General features: G+C 36.6%; 1 protein-coding gene across 9 annotated transcripts in view; it reads right to left on the reverse strand.

Annotated features, from left to right (window-relative positions):
- Positions 1 to 16,110, reverse strand: part of QKI (QKI, KH domain containing RNA binding) — a 146,777-nt gene that overhangs the window by 108,318 nt on the left and 22,349 nt on the right. For all 9 annotated transcript variants that reach the window (XR_009485736.1, XR_009485738.1, XR_009485737.1 and 6 more), the window contains exon 2: positions 1,684 to 1,826. Coding sequence is in view for 6 of the 9 variants with exons in the window: in XM_059841263.1 (XP_059697246.1) it covers positions 1,684 to 1,826 (143 nt within the window). In the remaining 3 variants the exon portion in view is untranslated. The remainder of the gene's footprint in view (positions 1 to 1,683; positions 1,827 to 16,110) is intronic.

Here is a 16,110-nt window from a genome sequence, read left to right on the forward strand (position 1 = left end):
AATTAGCGACCACTTCAAGGCCGTTCTTCTAAAAGCAAACAAAGAGCTAGCAGTAGCTAGTGAAATCATTTCTTTGTCAGAAACTTGAGACAAGCTCTTTCCTGCTCATTTACACTATATTTGATAATTAACTGGCAGTGAAGACCTAAGCTACTAAACATGAGATTTCTAGAACAGCAGCTTAATAGTTAAGGGAAACCCAACACCTTTTTCTTACTCATAATCCTTGTACAGCAGGCATCAAGCTCTGTAAAAACTACAACAAATAACTTTGGCAACTCTTCACAAAGAATACACTATCAAGTTATGAAACCAAGATTTCAATAACTAAGAAATGTTTTAAAAAGCCACTAAGCAATATAATTCTAAGATATCTGGAAGTATTAAGTCCAGAGCTACTAACATGGCTCTGTGGAACAACTGCATAGGACAATTGCTCTCAAAAATCTGTAACACTCAGGAGTTTCAAAAGAATTACTGGTTTTGGTGTGGGGACACGTATGCACATACACACATGTTTAATTTGGAAGAAAAATGCAATACAAGGGGAGAGACATGTCCTTAGTGCTAGTGCAAATTCCTTAAAGACTTTTCCCAGTAGAGGTATTTTAACCCCAAAGCAAAACAACTAGTGAAAACTTGAAGAGGGAGAAAAGATATTTGTCTAAGTACTCGGTTCTGAATAAGGACTTGCACTTAATTTTATTAATGGAGCATGGCACAGTGAGGTTTATTTAGAGGCCTGTATGTTCAAAGCAGCACTGAAATAATAAAACTCCATTTGGAGAGCTTAATCTAATTAAGCATACAAAGAAAAGCCACAGAAATACACAAGTGTTACCTCTATTTTTGCTGTTCTGTACTTTCTTCCACTTTGTATCACTTTAATGAGCAAATCCCTTACTCGGACCCTGCACTCCTCTACTGCAACAGAACCTGTAAATTCCATTAGGGAAGAACAACATGGCTTCCTCTTTTGTCACTGATCAATGAAAACGCTTGGGGGTAGTTGGGGTAGATTTTGAAAGGACTGTTCTTCACAAGTAGTCTTTAGAAACACTTCAGAGATCAGATTAATTCAAAACAGTTCCAGTTAAATGAAACCATTCCCCTTCAGAAGGTAAGTGTACAATGGAACAGAACACCACATGGAGTGCACAATATTGACAGGCAAGCAAAGAGTTTTGCTTAAGCAGGGTGGGGAAAGAGGAGAGGACAGGACAACCAACCCTGAGATAAAGACACTTCTATAAGCAACAGAACTGGTTACACAGGTATGGGACAAATAGTAATTGAGACTAAGTACAGTCTCCAAAAGGTCTTTGAAGGGCTCCAAAGCATTCTGCAGATGACTTAGAGACACACCAAGAGGGAAAAAACACCATCCCAAGAACTACTTTCCTCCTAAAATTCACTTCACAAGTGTATCAGGATGGAAAACAGTGAATGAACAAGATAATTAGGAACTTACATCTAAGGTTTAACAATCCATACTAGTTTGGTATTTAACACAACCTTCTTCCACTCACACTCACTGCAAATCAATCAAAGTGGAACATAAAATGATCCCCTAGCATCCAAAGCAACTCAGCGTGATCCAAGGGTAGCATCACATGAAATTTACATTTAAAGACGACCACAAGGATCAAAAAATAATTTAGGGACTAAAAAAGATATACTTACATCTGGATATTCTTTTACAGGCACATATAGTTTCTCTTGTAACTGTACAATAGGTCCCACAGCATCTGGTAATTCTGCACTTCTCTTCTCCGTACTACCATTTAATGTGTCGTTATACATGTCTTTCCGTACTCTGCTAATTTCTGTGGGGGGAAAAACGTATATTAGGCATTAAATACAGTAACAGATTACATTCTAACATGACAATCTTCTCTTTTTATTATTTCCTAAATCTTAATGCCATTTTCTTCCTCTTCTCATGAATATCACAGTAGCTGAAAAATCTACTTTGGTTTTGTCTTTTTTCCTCTCCTTTATTTGGGGGTTTTCAAATGTCTTTCATGTCTGTAAATTTGCTGCCTACTCATCCTGTTTATGGAATTCAGCTATTGAAGTAAAAATTACATGCACCTCCTCAGAACACTTACAAGATTGCTCACATCATTTAAAAGGTGTATAAAAACAGTTCTTTTATGGGGTTTTTTTTAATAATAAAGCAGCTAGAAAGCAAAAAAAAAAAAAAAAAAAAAAAAAAAGAAATCTGTACCCAACATAAAAAATAGAAAAATGCATCAATACAGTACTTTTGCTAGTTATGGGATTAACTATAGCTTAGAAATTAAATGGAGCATCTTTTAGCTATGGGAAATAGGGCAATTTAATGGTGCAGTTCATGAGCACATGATATGACAACACTGGTAGATACTGTTCTACTGACCACCTCCAAAGAGATAAGAAAAATAAAGTCAAGTGTGTTATCAGAGACCTGGGCAAGCTCTCTGTGCACCCAGAAGCCCTACTACTTCATTTCAAAGTAATGAAAAACTCCTCAAGAGCACCAGGGAATGCTGAGGATGAACTTTTAAGTACTGTTTCTACCATTTGCACCTGTGTTACTCACACCTTGCAGTATTTAGTAGGAAGATGAAGTTTAGTAATTAAAAACAAGGTCGTTAAAAATGGGTATTTTAATTCAAATCTACACTAGGGTCACTAAGCTGTAATAGTCTAAGAATGAACACAAAACTTCATTTTGTTTAACCAAAACAGACATTTAACAAGAAGTTACATTTTATTCTAAATCTGTTGAACATGGTATTTAAATTGCCACTATAAGAATCAGAAGTTTCACATTTCATAACTTATGGAGTCCCAAATAGTTCTCAAGGAGTTTATTTCAGTACCACTGAAGAACTACTTAAAATGAATGTACTGACCAAGTTTCAAACCAAAAAGTAACATTTCAACAGGATTGCTCCCAAAGCATTAAGACTGACAATAGCATGGGCTGTAAACAAAGCAATGAGTAAATCCAGGCCTTTACTTAGAATTGCAGCAACTGCTTTCAAAGCCTCCAGAACTAAACATGACACTGAAAACAGAAATCTTATATTTTCATCTAAATACAGGAAGCCACAGAAAGAAGTCACTTAAAACTCTAGCAGCAGACAAGAGATTAATATAACCTCTGTTTCATAATCAGTTTCTTCTCTGGCAAATGATTAATAGCTGAGATTTCACCACCTGAAAAGCTGTGGGGTGGGGGAGAGCATGAGAAAGGAGACATCTCTGAAACACATATTCAGGAACAAGTTGTTTCTCTGCTGGAAACTAACACAGTCATGTGTACTGTATTATGATTTGGTAGTTAACACCTGTTTACAATGGGGGACACAAATTTTGTCACCATATAATCATAGCGGAAGGGAAAAAAATCCTCATCTCCTTCTACACAGACAATTTTGGCAATGAGCACAAATTCCTCAGAACTACAAGCAGTATTTATACTGGCTTCAGTATATAAAGAAATTCTTTAGCACAACTCTTTGAACAAATACTACTATCTTTTGGCATACTTCGTTCCCTTTTCATTCTCTTCTGATTTTCCATTAATTTACACTACACTGAAACAAGCTAGGCAGCCTGTACAAGTACTGAAGCCTAAGTAACAACATGGTCATTTTTATTTATAGTTGGCAGCTACTGAGTAGCTGCACCAAAATTTTCCTTTTAAAATATTTTAATCTTTCCTTTGCAAATACTCCTATGACACATTCGTGGCACTTGAAAGCCAAACATCCAGAACACACGCAGACAGTATGAGAGTTGGCTTGAGGACCACCCCTCAATTTCAGCTTGTGTGAAACCTATCTATCACGCCTCAAACTTTGTAGAGAACCAAGACATCTGCCAACTCTGTGAAGCAGAAAACTTGACCAGACACCTGAACTTTAGTTTTCTTAGCATGTGTAAGTTTGTATTTTCTCTCTCTACAATTCAACCCAGCAGTAAAGACAACAAACATCAGGATAGGGACAGTCACCTACAGCAGTCAGCAGTGTCACTTGCTCCTCAAGTGCTACCATTTCTTTTGCTTCTTGGAATTTTACCTTCTCTCTTGTCTTAGATACTTTCTCCAAGACCTCAGAAGAAATATTCAGAAGCAACAGATGAAATTGCAGGCATGTATTCCAGGTTTTCTTTAACTGCTGATCCAGTCTCCAAACTCCACTTCTGCGCAACACATTATCTATGAAACTCCACTTATCTTAAATTTGACAGAACTGAAGGACTACTGCTTAAATGATAAAATAATCACATCAAATCTCTAGTTCACCCATTGTCTCTCGCTCCTGACTACAGATGGAGTACAGCCTATCTTCCTTCCTAAGGTATTAGTCTGGCTGGCCACAAGGATTCTCTCAAGAGCACAACTCATGAAGTTACCTGCCTGAAATGCCTCCTGGGCTTTTTCAGATTCTGCTGAATCCTTCTACACATCTGCAAGATTACTCATTTTTTTTTTCATGACTAACAGCAGTTTTCTCACACACCTGCCGTTTGTTTAATCACACCTCTGGTGCCTCAACAAGACTCCATACAAAGTATTGAATTTTGATGACATAACCTTTCCTTTGATGGTCTCCACTACACCCAAAACAAGATTCCAGTCTCTTGAGTATTTTGCAACTTTGCCTCTCGCTGCAGGCAGTTATGTGTATTGACAGAATTATGTGGTACTGCATTTTCAGCACCTCCCTCAAGTTTACCAAGAGTTAATACGGTTTCAGAAAGCATCACCAGCAGCACATTAGAGGAGATAAAAGCTCTACTTTCTCAAGCTGCAGCAAGTACTATTTTATTCTGTTCTGAAATACAATAAAATACCTAAAAATCTGATGAGCAGTGCTAAAGTAGGAAGGTCAAATCCTCCAAGCACACCTTTTTATTTTTACCACTGAATTCACATATTTAAAAAAAAAAAAAAAAAAGAAAGTCAAGTAAACGGTCTTTTATTTATTTTATTTCACACTTCTGACACACTACCAAGGCAGGTCTTCCCTTGCCCAAAAGCTTCTTTGTTATGTTTCTCAGGAAATCACACTTTTCAAGTTCATTTATAAAGCTTTAGCTCCTTCACATTTAAAATTCTTTAGATTCTTACCTCTCACAGAAAGCCAACTGATTCAGAAACAAGGAAAATTTTACTTTCCAAACGAACATCTAAGTACAATACCAGGTACTTTATCTCTGTCTTAATGCTGCAGTGGTAATTACATTGTATAACACTCCAAAGACTTAACAGAGTGTTAGTAAGGAGAGATATTTATAATAGTAGATATGACTGAAAAAAACACCCAGAGGCATACAGCAGCTTCCCCATATCTCTAAAACCTGTGAGTTCTGCCAATGCATTAATAGGTTTAAAGGATATAAGTACCCATCTCTACTGTAGGTAAAAGCAGAAGAAACTCAAAGAATTTCAAAACCTACAATAGTCACCTTTAACAATACCCTGGTCTATACATTCAAAGTAATAAGTTTAGCAGTAAATGACAAATTTGTCTTGCTCACAGCAGGGTAGTGGAGAAATAAATTTAAAAGAAAAGACAAACTGGTTTCAATATCTTTATCTTGTTCCACCTTAATACAGCATGACCTAGTTAGCCATGGTGGCAATGACATGCATTCTGGTTCAGAGGACATTTTTCTTCTTCTGTCCCTGAAACTATACAAGTAATGTAATCTTTTGTTTCCTTTATCTACAGAGCATATTTTTCAATCTCTCTAATACCTTTCTAAGATATGTTTTGAAGCAGGATATACTGTTTATACTGCTTACATCTGTCTACAGATATGTACTGTTTTGATTTCTTCATTAAACTTCGAGTATTCTTCCCCCTAGAATTCATAAAAACAGTGTTCATGTGAGTGTTTGTCATCCCATCAGACACCATCAAGAAGTTACTAATTTTCAGCTGTCACTTATCCCTTTAGAGGAAGTAAGACTCTGCACATGTGTTTAAGACTGGTTGCAACATAAAATGGGTTTACATAAACCATTCTGCAAGAATATTCAAAGTAGGAAATCACTGAAAAGATTCAAATCCTTCCTGTCCCACCACTTTGCAAACCACTTTCATCACCAGTGGCCACAGCTTTACTATTTTTCACCATGAAAGCTTCTTCTACATTTTAAAGTTTTATCTTTTAGAAGAGCAGGAGACTTACTATTTTTCAATTGATGCCTTCCTCACTGTAGTTTAAGCTAGAACTAAGAATTTGAGGAACTAAAACAAATCTTCTGATTTCCAATTTAGCTACATCCATTTAAACAGAATTAAATTGATGCCACTCTCGGCTTATGTTTTTTCCTAAGACCATGTTAAGTCATCAACACACACAGAATTTCATTTTTGAAACTAACAGAAGAGCACCTTAACTATCATTTATTGTTTTACAATACACAGCAAGCAGGGCTGGAACGATCCAATAGTCACAATCAGCAAGAGATACAGAATTAATCAAAAGACTAATCATCTTCTAACACCAGCAGGCATGCTTCCTTAACCAAGTGAAGCACCAGGCTTTCAAAGATTCTCAGGCACAAGCTAGTTTCCATATGAAAACATAGTAAAGTTAGGAGCAAATGTTTAAAGTTAAAAGTTTAAGAGTTATGGTTAGAATAACAGCTATGTTCATATAGCTAAAAATCTACATGGTACTTGGATCTCACTGATGCATAAAACATTAGTTTCAGTTTTCTACTTTCTCAGAGAAATCAAGTTATACCCAAAATATCAACGATATCAAAATTTTTACATGTGGCGTAACTTTATGAATTTTGACAAGCAAAAATAATTCTTATAATTTTTTCTTACAGACTGTGACACTAAACTGAAGTACAAGTAACATCTTCATATTTCCACAACAGCTTTTTGCAAAAAGTGAAGAATTCTAATAACTATCTATCAGAGACCACTTTTAGTGAATCCACTCAAATGCCCGTGATTAGCATGCACTGCCCTGAGGGGGAAAGTAAGGAACTTACTGAATCAAGCACCTTCTCATTCTTTACTAATATACAGTGCAGGTTTTTTTAATGCAACAAAATGTGTGCAATAAGTTAGTATTTTTACAAAGATTTTTTATTGCACGCAACTGCTGCTAGGTCATCACTTTAGGCATTTTAGAGTTACTTCTAAGCAACAAAATATTTTTTCCATTTTTTTTTTCCTATCAGGTAAGTCCCTAAACTAGAAAAAAAGAGGTTACAGACACTACTATAACAGACATAAAATTACCATTTCATAGGATCCAAAAACACTGATAACGGATCCATGATTTATACACACAGGCAACTAATTCCATGCGCCACTAAAGCATTATCCATTAATCAGACAACTGCAACTAGATACCAGTTGGTTTTATATAATTCAGTGTGTCAAACAGCACCCAATATTATTGCAAAAAATATGGAAAATGTAACTAACAATGGAGAGAAAAAGGCAGAAAAAGTAGGAAACTGTTATATTCTGCTCTTATTAAAATCTCTGAAGACCAGTGAACTATAATTTTTCTTGGAAGTGTTCTAAAGACTAACACAGTGCACGTACTCAAACTACAACATGAGTAGCATGCCGAGTTCATCCCCTGCACAAAAAGAATCTTGTTGACACACTATGTACCAAATTTAAATACAACTTTTATTGTAAAAAAAATTAAAAGAAAAACCAAAGTGACATCATGCTATTAATGCATTAGATCAACAGACACTTAAGTCTCTCAAAAGAAATGCAAAAGTATGTCAAAGTACTCGACACCACCACTGAGATTATGGCACACAAGTCATTCAAGACTATCACAAAAAAAAAAAAAAAAAAGAAAAAGGAAGTGTTTGCATTTCCAATTTCAACGTAATTTAAATCTTTTAATGCTTTGGAAAAACTATAGGTACTTCTCTTTTGCTCCTCAGAGCCCAATCTAGCAGTACACTTTCGATGATTAAACTGTCAGTCCAATGATAAGTGGGCAGCACTTCGAGCAATTTGTCAGCAGTCTTGGTGTCAAAATTCAATCATTTCCTTTTGCAAGAAGAGCCTGCAAAACTCCTTCTTTTGTGGTCAGTTGTAAGGTTTGTATCAAAGTGACTTCAAAACCAAATAGAGCATACTCATCTGTTCTCTTTGTGTAAATGTCAACAGAAAGCTTTAAAGTGCTTTATTATTGGTGGAACATTGCAACTCATGTGTTTTCTAATATAGCAGCTTTAGTATGCTTACTTGGCAAAGAAATAGCTGGTTTTATTCATCACAATTTTAACAGTCTTCACTGTTAACACCAGTGCTGTTTGCTACTACTGCTGATGCAGCACAAATAGCAATGCTAGGAAAAAACCAGGTCATTTTTAATATTGTGCCACATGGACTTGTACCCCGCATGCATCATCAGTACACGATCTGAAATGCTGGCAAGCATTTACACTCCCCACCCCTGATATTAAAGCAGTGAAATGCCTGAGCATCAGGCAAACAAGATTCATAGCATCCCTCCCTCCGAAACCAACACAAGAGTTTAAGGAAAAAAAAAAAAATAGACTTAAGATCAAGCACAGCTGATAAAACAGTCTACTTCTGACAAATTTCCAATTTTGGTCTAAAGCATGACACTGAATATAATAAACTGGTAAATTTGAAACAGTCATGCATTTGTTTCCACTTAGTAAAACTTGCATTTAAGTTATTTAACATTATGGTAGGCCAGAAAGGCTAGAGCAGGTCTGAAAAAGTCCATCATCTCTGCATTACAGTTGCCAGTGGCAATCTGCATTTGCTTAAAAAAATAATATAAAGATGATTAATTACAGTCTTCTCAAAAGCTGAACATTTGAGATGAAGTTCTTGCATTTGTCTCATCATACCACAGCACTGTGCTCCAAAAATCCAAATATACTTAACAAAAAAATCAGTTTATAAGTTCCCAAGAGGATACTTCAGAGAACTTTTAAGCAGTCTACCCGGCATATTCAACTAACATGATACAGCAACTGTCATACACTATCCATCCACACCCAAATGAGGAGCACTAGAAAATGGAAAGTTTCTTGAGGTGAGTAATTAGCTGATGGAGAGAAAACTGTAAAGCCAAAGTCCCTCAGCACAGCACGATGGCTGAAGCAGATTTGGTGGCTCATATCTGCATCAGCCTTAACTAGCACCCTCTCAAAAATCTACCCTAGCTCCCTTTAGCAGCAAGTTACCCCTAAATACTAACAGAATAATAGAATCAATTAGGTGGGAAGAGCCCACTGAGATCCAGTCTAATCTGTGACCAAACACACCAACATACCAACTAGACCACAGCATTAAAAATGCCAGGTCCAGTCTTTCCTTAAACTGTGTCCTCTTGTCCTGTCTCTGGCAGACTGGGAGAAGAGGCCAAGCCCCACCTGCCTACACTCTCCTTTCAGGGAGCTGCAGAGAGTCATAAGGTCTCCCTGAGCCTCCTTTTCTCCAGGCTAAACACCCCCGTCTCCCTCAGCTGATCCTCCTCTGGAGGACTTCTGCTCCAGACCCTTCATCAGCTCTGCTGCCCTCTGGACTTGTTGCAGCTCCTCAGGTTCTTCCTTAGTTACAGGCAGCACAGCTAAACATACATGGAGCTTCTAGAGCTATTCAAAGTTCTTGTCTGTTTTTCCTTCCATACCCAGCAGCATCAACCAAATGTTTGTCAGGTAACCAAAATTATAAACAACTTGAATGTCTTAAATGCGGGAGAATCTGCAGTAATACTACTCTGTGTGAACTACGAATCACCAGAAAGATTAAAAAAAGAAGCCATCCATGAGATTTAAACAATAGTGATAACTTGGTGCACTTTAAAAACATCAGTTTGACTGTAACAGCTTGGACAGAACTGCCACAGTTTTAGTTCCTCAGGGGGGTATTTTCCTACAAACACACATAACCTCAGTTTACTGTCTTTTTTTTAAATTCATCTTTATGAGCAATGTAGATTGACTGGTCTGCAATGGACCCTCTCTACCCACACACAATCCCGTGCTCCCTTCACACCAGAATCACTGCTGTCCACTTTCCACAGGTATCTTCTGCATATGAAATAGTGTATTTACATTCAACAACTACAAAGTTATGTAACAGGAAGCTCTCCAGTAAAGCTAGAACATTCTCTCAAAATGTATGCTGAGCACTTCAGAACAGAACAGCATAATTAATATCAGAATCACTCAGATACCAGCACCAAAATCCCACTCTATGCTGTTCTGCCAGTAAGTGTAAAAAGTGCATGAAGGGCAAGACTATTTTACAACCTTTAAAACAAATTCGTGGCATAGACCCTTCTAGATTATGAGTTTTGAAGTTTACTGTAAAATTAAAATTACAACTGAGTTATCTAAACTTTAGAATTGCTTATTCTTGGAACTGAGAAGTAAAAACAATAGAACTAATAGAACTCCACTTGAAAATTAAACAGCAGCACCATTTTCTTTCCTGTATTCAAGGGTGCACTTTAAGACTGACCAATTTCAAAGAGCAACCTAGAGCACATGCAGAGTTACTTTCTCAATCTTTGGGAGCCATCCACAATGATCCTCCACAATCAGCAATTACAAGAAAGCATTCCACTGGTTAATGTACTCTTTGTCTTTTGTATGAGAAGAGAGAGGGATTTTTTTTTTAAACTTCCATGACCACCCAAAAATAATTACCTATTCACTAATACAGTGATGTTATGCGAACCTTCTCTCTCTTCCACCACTCGTTTTAAGGCCAAAGTAAATTTCATACATTTTAGCACACAAAGGCAATCTAAAGAAACACAAAACTTGGTTGTTTGTGTTAAGTATTTCAGGAAAGGTTGGGAAGTGAAGATGCACATCCTCCTCCTGTGTTCTATCCATTTTTCACAATTTTGTATGTATTTCTGCCTCACAAAACTGAATCTTCTGCAGTTTATGCACACAGTGATCACTGGATACATTGAAAACCACTAGATGCCCCATATGCTTCATGGGATAAAGGAGAGAAAAAAATTAGTCATTATTAGCTGATTAGTTGTGAAGTATTGACATTATGCATTCTTTATTAAAAGAATATATAAAAACTATACTGCTACTGGGATGCTGATGAAAGCACTTTATAATCATAAAAACTTGTATTTAGGCACTAAGGGTTTTGTATCTGTGACATCTAAACAAACTGATTGTTGGTTATCAACTAAAGAATTTACCTAACACTGTAAGAAACACCAAAATGTGAGAAAGCAAGCACACCTAGAGATAATTGGCTTAGTGAATAAGTGAACATTTCCAATTCTAACCTGCTAGCATGTCAAAATAAAGCTATTCCAGTACCTGTAAGAAATGTCATTCTCTATGTATTTCTGAAGAACAATTTCATAAGAGGCCAACCTGACAGCTTTCATCACTTCAACTGGAATGCAATCCATCTGAATAGGACTGACTAGTGCCTCTCATTCCCAATTCACTATTTCTTAGCTGATCACGTACAACAGTAACACAATCCCACTTTTATACACACTGCTCCCTATCACACAGCACTGCTGTAAATGCTGCCCTACCTACCTCTGTCAGCATTTTATTCACAAGACTAAGAAAGTTACCATTTTTGGTTGACAAGTACCAGCTCTGACAAGTTAGTCATCCACAACATTAAATACATTAATTATTGCACTGCTCTGATATAAATTACATTGCAAAGATGCATTGTGCAAGTTTAAATTAACTTCTAAGTATTGGATGACTTCCCAGAGTTAGTCAGTACATAAACAAGATCTCTACTTAATCCTAATCTCTATTTAACCAAATACATAACCAACACGGTAGCTTAAGAAATTTGACAACACAGCTGACCAAACTACAACCCTAAATGAAGCATTACCCACCTGTGTTAAAAGATGATATATATATCCAACACACCTGAAAACTCTTGAGCTTGATATTGAATAATCAAACATGTACTCACGCAGGAAAACACTCCAAAATTTAGTTCTGCAGTAAATATTCCATCCACATAAATCCAATACATAAATCCAATTTTTATTACTTACGCCATGTTTCAAACACATTGAAGAACTTTTTAAAAACAGCATGAATGTCTGTAATACAGATGACAAGTCTACAACAGACAGCACTAAACTAACACTATAATTATGAGTGCTCAAGAAGCAGAGCAATGCTAAGTTGGGTTTCCCACAGAGTACTCTGCATAAAATTTAACTAAAGAAATTTGGTTAAAACATGGCAAAGAATTTGGAACTAGATGATCTTTAAGGTCCCTCCAACCAAAAAAATAGGTCCTCCTAGAAAATCTTTCGAGGTATAAGCTAAAACAAAGTGACAATAGCTGTGCCAAAAGTAGAAGTGATTAAAAGAAGGTTGTCAAAACATGATTTAAAAAAATCTATTAAGAACAATACATATGCTAAGAGGAACAGGTTTTACCTTACTGCAAATTATAACTTATTACATAAATATAACCAGTGACAAAAATTTCTATATGAGAAATGTAACTAGTAAAAAGAATTTAGTAATGTCATTAATTACTTTAACCAAGGTGTTGAAAAGAATTTAAAAATGCTTGTATTTATGCTAGGTAACACATAAAGAAAAAAACTACTCAAATATTGTCACTGAGTTCCTCTGTTAAAACTGTTAAACAACTTCAGTATCACATTGAAGTGATTAAGATAACCTGTCAGCTTTGAAAAGCTGATCATTTTTCATCAATGTAGAGGAAAAAAAAAAAACAGTATGCTTGAGTTCACTGCAAATACATACACCTCAATAATCTTCTAAAAGATAAATATACCTATGTAAACATGGTTCTCCAGGGAAGTGAAACCTGGCAACAATCAAACTAAATCGCAAATGACTGAGAACTAAATTCAAGGTTAAAAAAGTAGGCTGCTGGCAACTGTAATTCTTCCTAAAGCTGAGTACTTTTTTCAGACTTGAACATAAGTTAAAATGAAGTGACATATTAGTATACTAATCTAATTGTTATCCATCCTTTTGTACCACACATTAGTTCAGCAATCTGACTCAACACATTACCAACCAGCAGGAAATCAGCAAGGCAACTAACTCTTTCTAAACATGCAGAGCCAGCAAAACCTTACAGAATCAACTACAGCTACCATCATCATCCCCTGACAAAGTGAGAAATAAGAACATTGCTACTTAAATTTCTTTTACTGCAGTAAAAGATATTAACTGTTATTTGTCCTGTTCTATCTCTTATTTATTTTTTATTCCACATAGTGAATTGAATGTTCAACCTAATTGCAGCTGAGTATGTGAAAACCTACTTGGATCATCGTACAAAGTTTCCCTTCTGTTAAGTAAAAAACTCTTCAAAAAAACCCCTCCATTAAGAGTATTTTTATACTACAACAAAATCCCATTGACTCTCTGAGGTCTAAGAAGAGTCACATTCTTTTTGTTCCTTTACATGACAAACAGATACCTGTTTTTCAAAAACTACAGGGCTACCTGCTCTATTAGGTGGATTCTCATTTCAACCAACACACAACTAGTTCACCCCCTTCCATCGTAACAGAGCTTTCATCCCCAATAATGAGAATAGAGCCAGCCTGCCTACTACATAAACAGAAGTTAGTATTTGGTTAGTGGTACTACTCTAGAAGTAATCAGAATAAAACAGACTAGGTTGAGCCTTGTAATCATCCTCCTTTTCCATGTTACACACAGTATTTGATTTGCATATAGCATCAGTTCTCCATTGGGCAGATTTGCCTTGACAGGCGAGGCAGCCAGAGTCAGAACAGCCCTCAGAGTATCTGGGTCAGTACAAGTCTGAACTACCCTGGAGATGTCCTTGTAAAGGTACATGGGCAACTCAGGCCATTTGACAGGAGATTCCAAGGGGCATGGTTATGTACACTCTCACAACAGCAATCCACTCAAACATAATAAAACAAAACCACAGCCTTTCCTCAAAAATAACAATTGCACACTCTTCAGGAATGTGAAGAGGTGACTATTCCTTGATAAACTGCTACTAATATTTTTAGAGTTGCACAATGTAACTATCCTGGGAACTATGACAATATTATCATATACTCTTGGTTCCAAAACAGCAAAAAATGCCATTATTAATGGAAATATTTTTTCAGACTTCTAATCCTCAATCACTATTACTAATCAATAACAACTCTTGCTATTACTGCATTTCAGGCCCTGCCTTGTGACACCACATCAATAAAATATCACCCTCAACAATAAGCCCCATGCTTTTTTCCATGTAAATAAATATGCACTGTCTTGGTCTGTAACTTATTGTCTAAGTTAACATTCGCTTGTTCAACACCAAGAGGCATTTTCTAAAAAGTCTGAATCACACTCTGCTGGGAAGTAGACCTTGATGAACAATCTTGTGAAACACTATAAAGCCATGAAAGATGTGATCTTTCCCCTATGATATTCAAGACCTGATCAAACAAAAAAAACCTAGTAATGCTTCGGAGCTAGTAATGCTGCCTGAGACTCCACCAGTACCAGAAACACCATTCTTCCAAAACAAGCATGCCTGAAAGTTCTCATCTGTGTGCATCTTATGGATCACTTTTAGTGCCACAAAACAACTGTACTCTTATGTGGTAACTTGCTAAATTCAACCAGGCAGCTAGGCTGGCATTTTTCCATCCAAAGACCTCTGCCACATGAAATAAGGTATTAACTGATAGCAGCAGAAGATACTGTCCCACAGCACAGGAGGAAGGAGACAATTTGCCTCTGGGTTTCACAGATATTTCCTGACAGCAAAGACATGGCAAGACTCCAAAACTTTGGGTTTACTCCAGGCTCTGGAAAACAGTTTCCTCAGGCAGACACATTCTGTTTTCCTCATCCCAAACCTTCTCCTAATCCCAAACTGTCTTTTGTCCACATTCAAGTCCCATTTTCCACCTTTGGAAGTTACAATTCTTCATTTTTTCAGTTAGTTCTAGTTTTCACCCAACCTCACTCTCACTGCATTCTTCCCAAGACTCCACAAACCACAAAGGATGGCTACACCTCCAGACTATTGTGCTCCAACACAGCATCTTCCTATCTAAAACACAATAGCTTCATAAAAGTTGAGATTTCAGAAGAAAGCCATGTTTTTGCTTACAACACAGGAAACTCAGCCCATTCTCCCAAGTCTGTTCCCCAAATCACAGAAACTCACAGCTGCAATTACATGGCTTTCTCAGGTTGGAGTAAAGCATTCCTGTCCTATAAGAAAGCTCAGTAAGGGAGATTGCATTGAGGTACAGGATAACCTTTTTGTGCTCAAATCTAAGTGCTCATATCCAAACACGATCTATCTCATTTAAATCTAGGCAGACTTCCAGACAAAACAATAAAAGTACTCACTTTAACCATCTCTCACAGAAAAAATTTTAACTGCATTTTCATTTAAAATACTAGGACTTTTTTGCCATGTTCATTCCTGAAAAGTTTTTCACTGCTTTAATTGAAGCCTAAACCACACACCTGGCATGAAAAGCTTCAGGTAGCTCTGCAAAGTTAAAACAGCAGAAGAGGCCATTTAGCAGAATGTATAATGCAAACTTAATCAAAAGTTGTATCAGAGCTATTTAAAATATAAATGATAGTACAGCACATTCCAGAGATCATATCTGCAGCTTTACATTACATAATTCATCCATTTCTTCAGAAACACACCCATACTCTGAATGACTGAAAAAGGATTTCAGTTTATTCACTAGAAATACAAGGATTACTGGTACCATGTTAATAGTGTATTTCTTTTCAGTGTCATAGTGTTTGGTATCACATACCACAGTGAAAGACAAAGTCACTATTCTAATTTTGATTCATGGTTTATCTTACACATCCTAAGGAGAACTACCTTCTAGTAAAATTCAAAAAACACCAAGCATCCCACAGAAACATCCCTCCCTGCCCTTCCCCCTCTCTCTCCACCCCTGCTATCTGCCCCCATGCCCCCACTATGCTAAGATGCATTTCAGCTTTAAATACAGGGTATCAAAATGGAACTGAGATGAGGCCTCAACTACACACCAGCTTACACTACTGCTTCCAACATTAATTGCCAGAACTATATTCCACCCAAG

Source organism: Haemorhous mexicanus, chromosome 3 (assembly GCF_027477595.1).
Source record: "Haemorhous mexicanus isolate bHaeMex1 chromosome 3, bHaeMex1.pri, whole genome shotgun sequence".
NCBI classification, from domain to species: Eukaryota; Metazoa; Chordata; class Aves; order Passeriformes; family Fringillidae; genus Haemorhous; species Haemorhous mexicanus.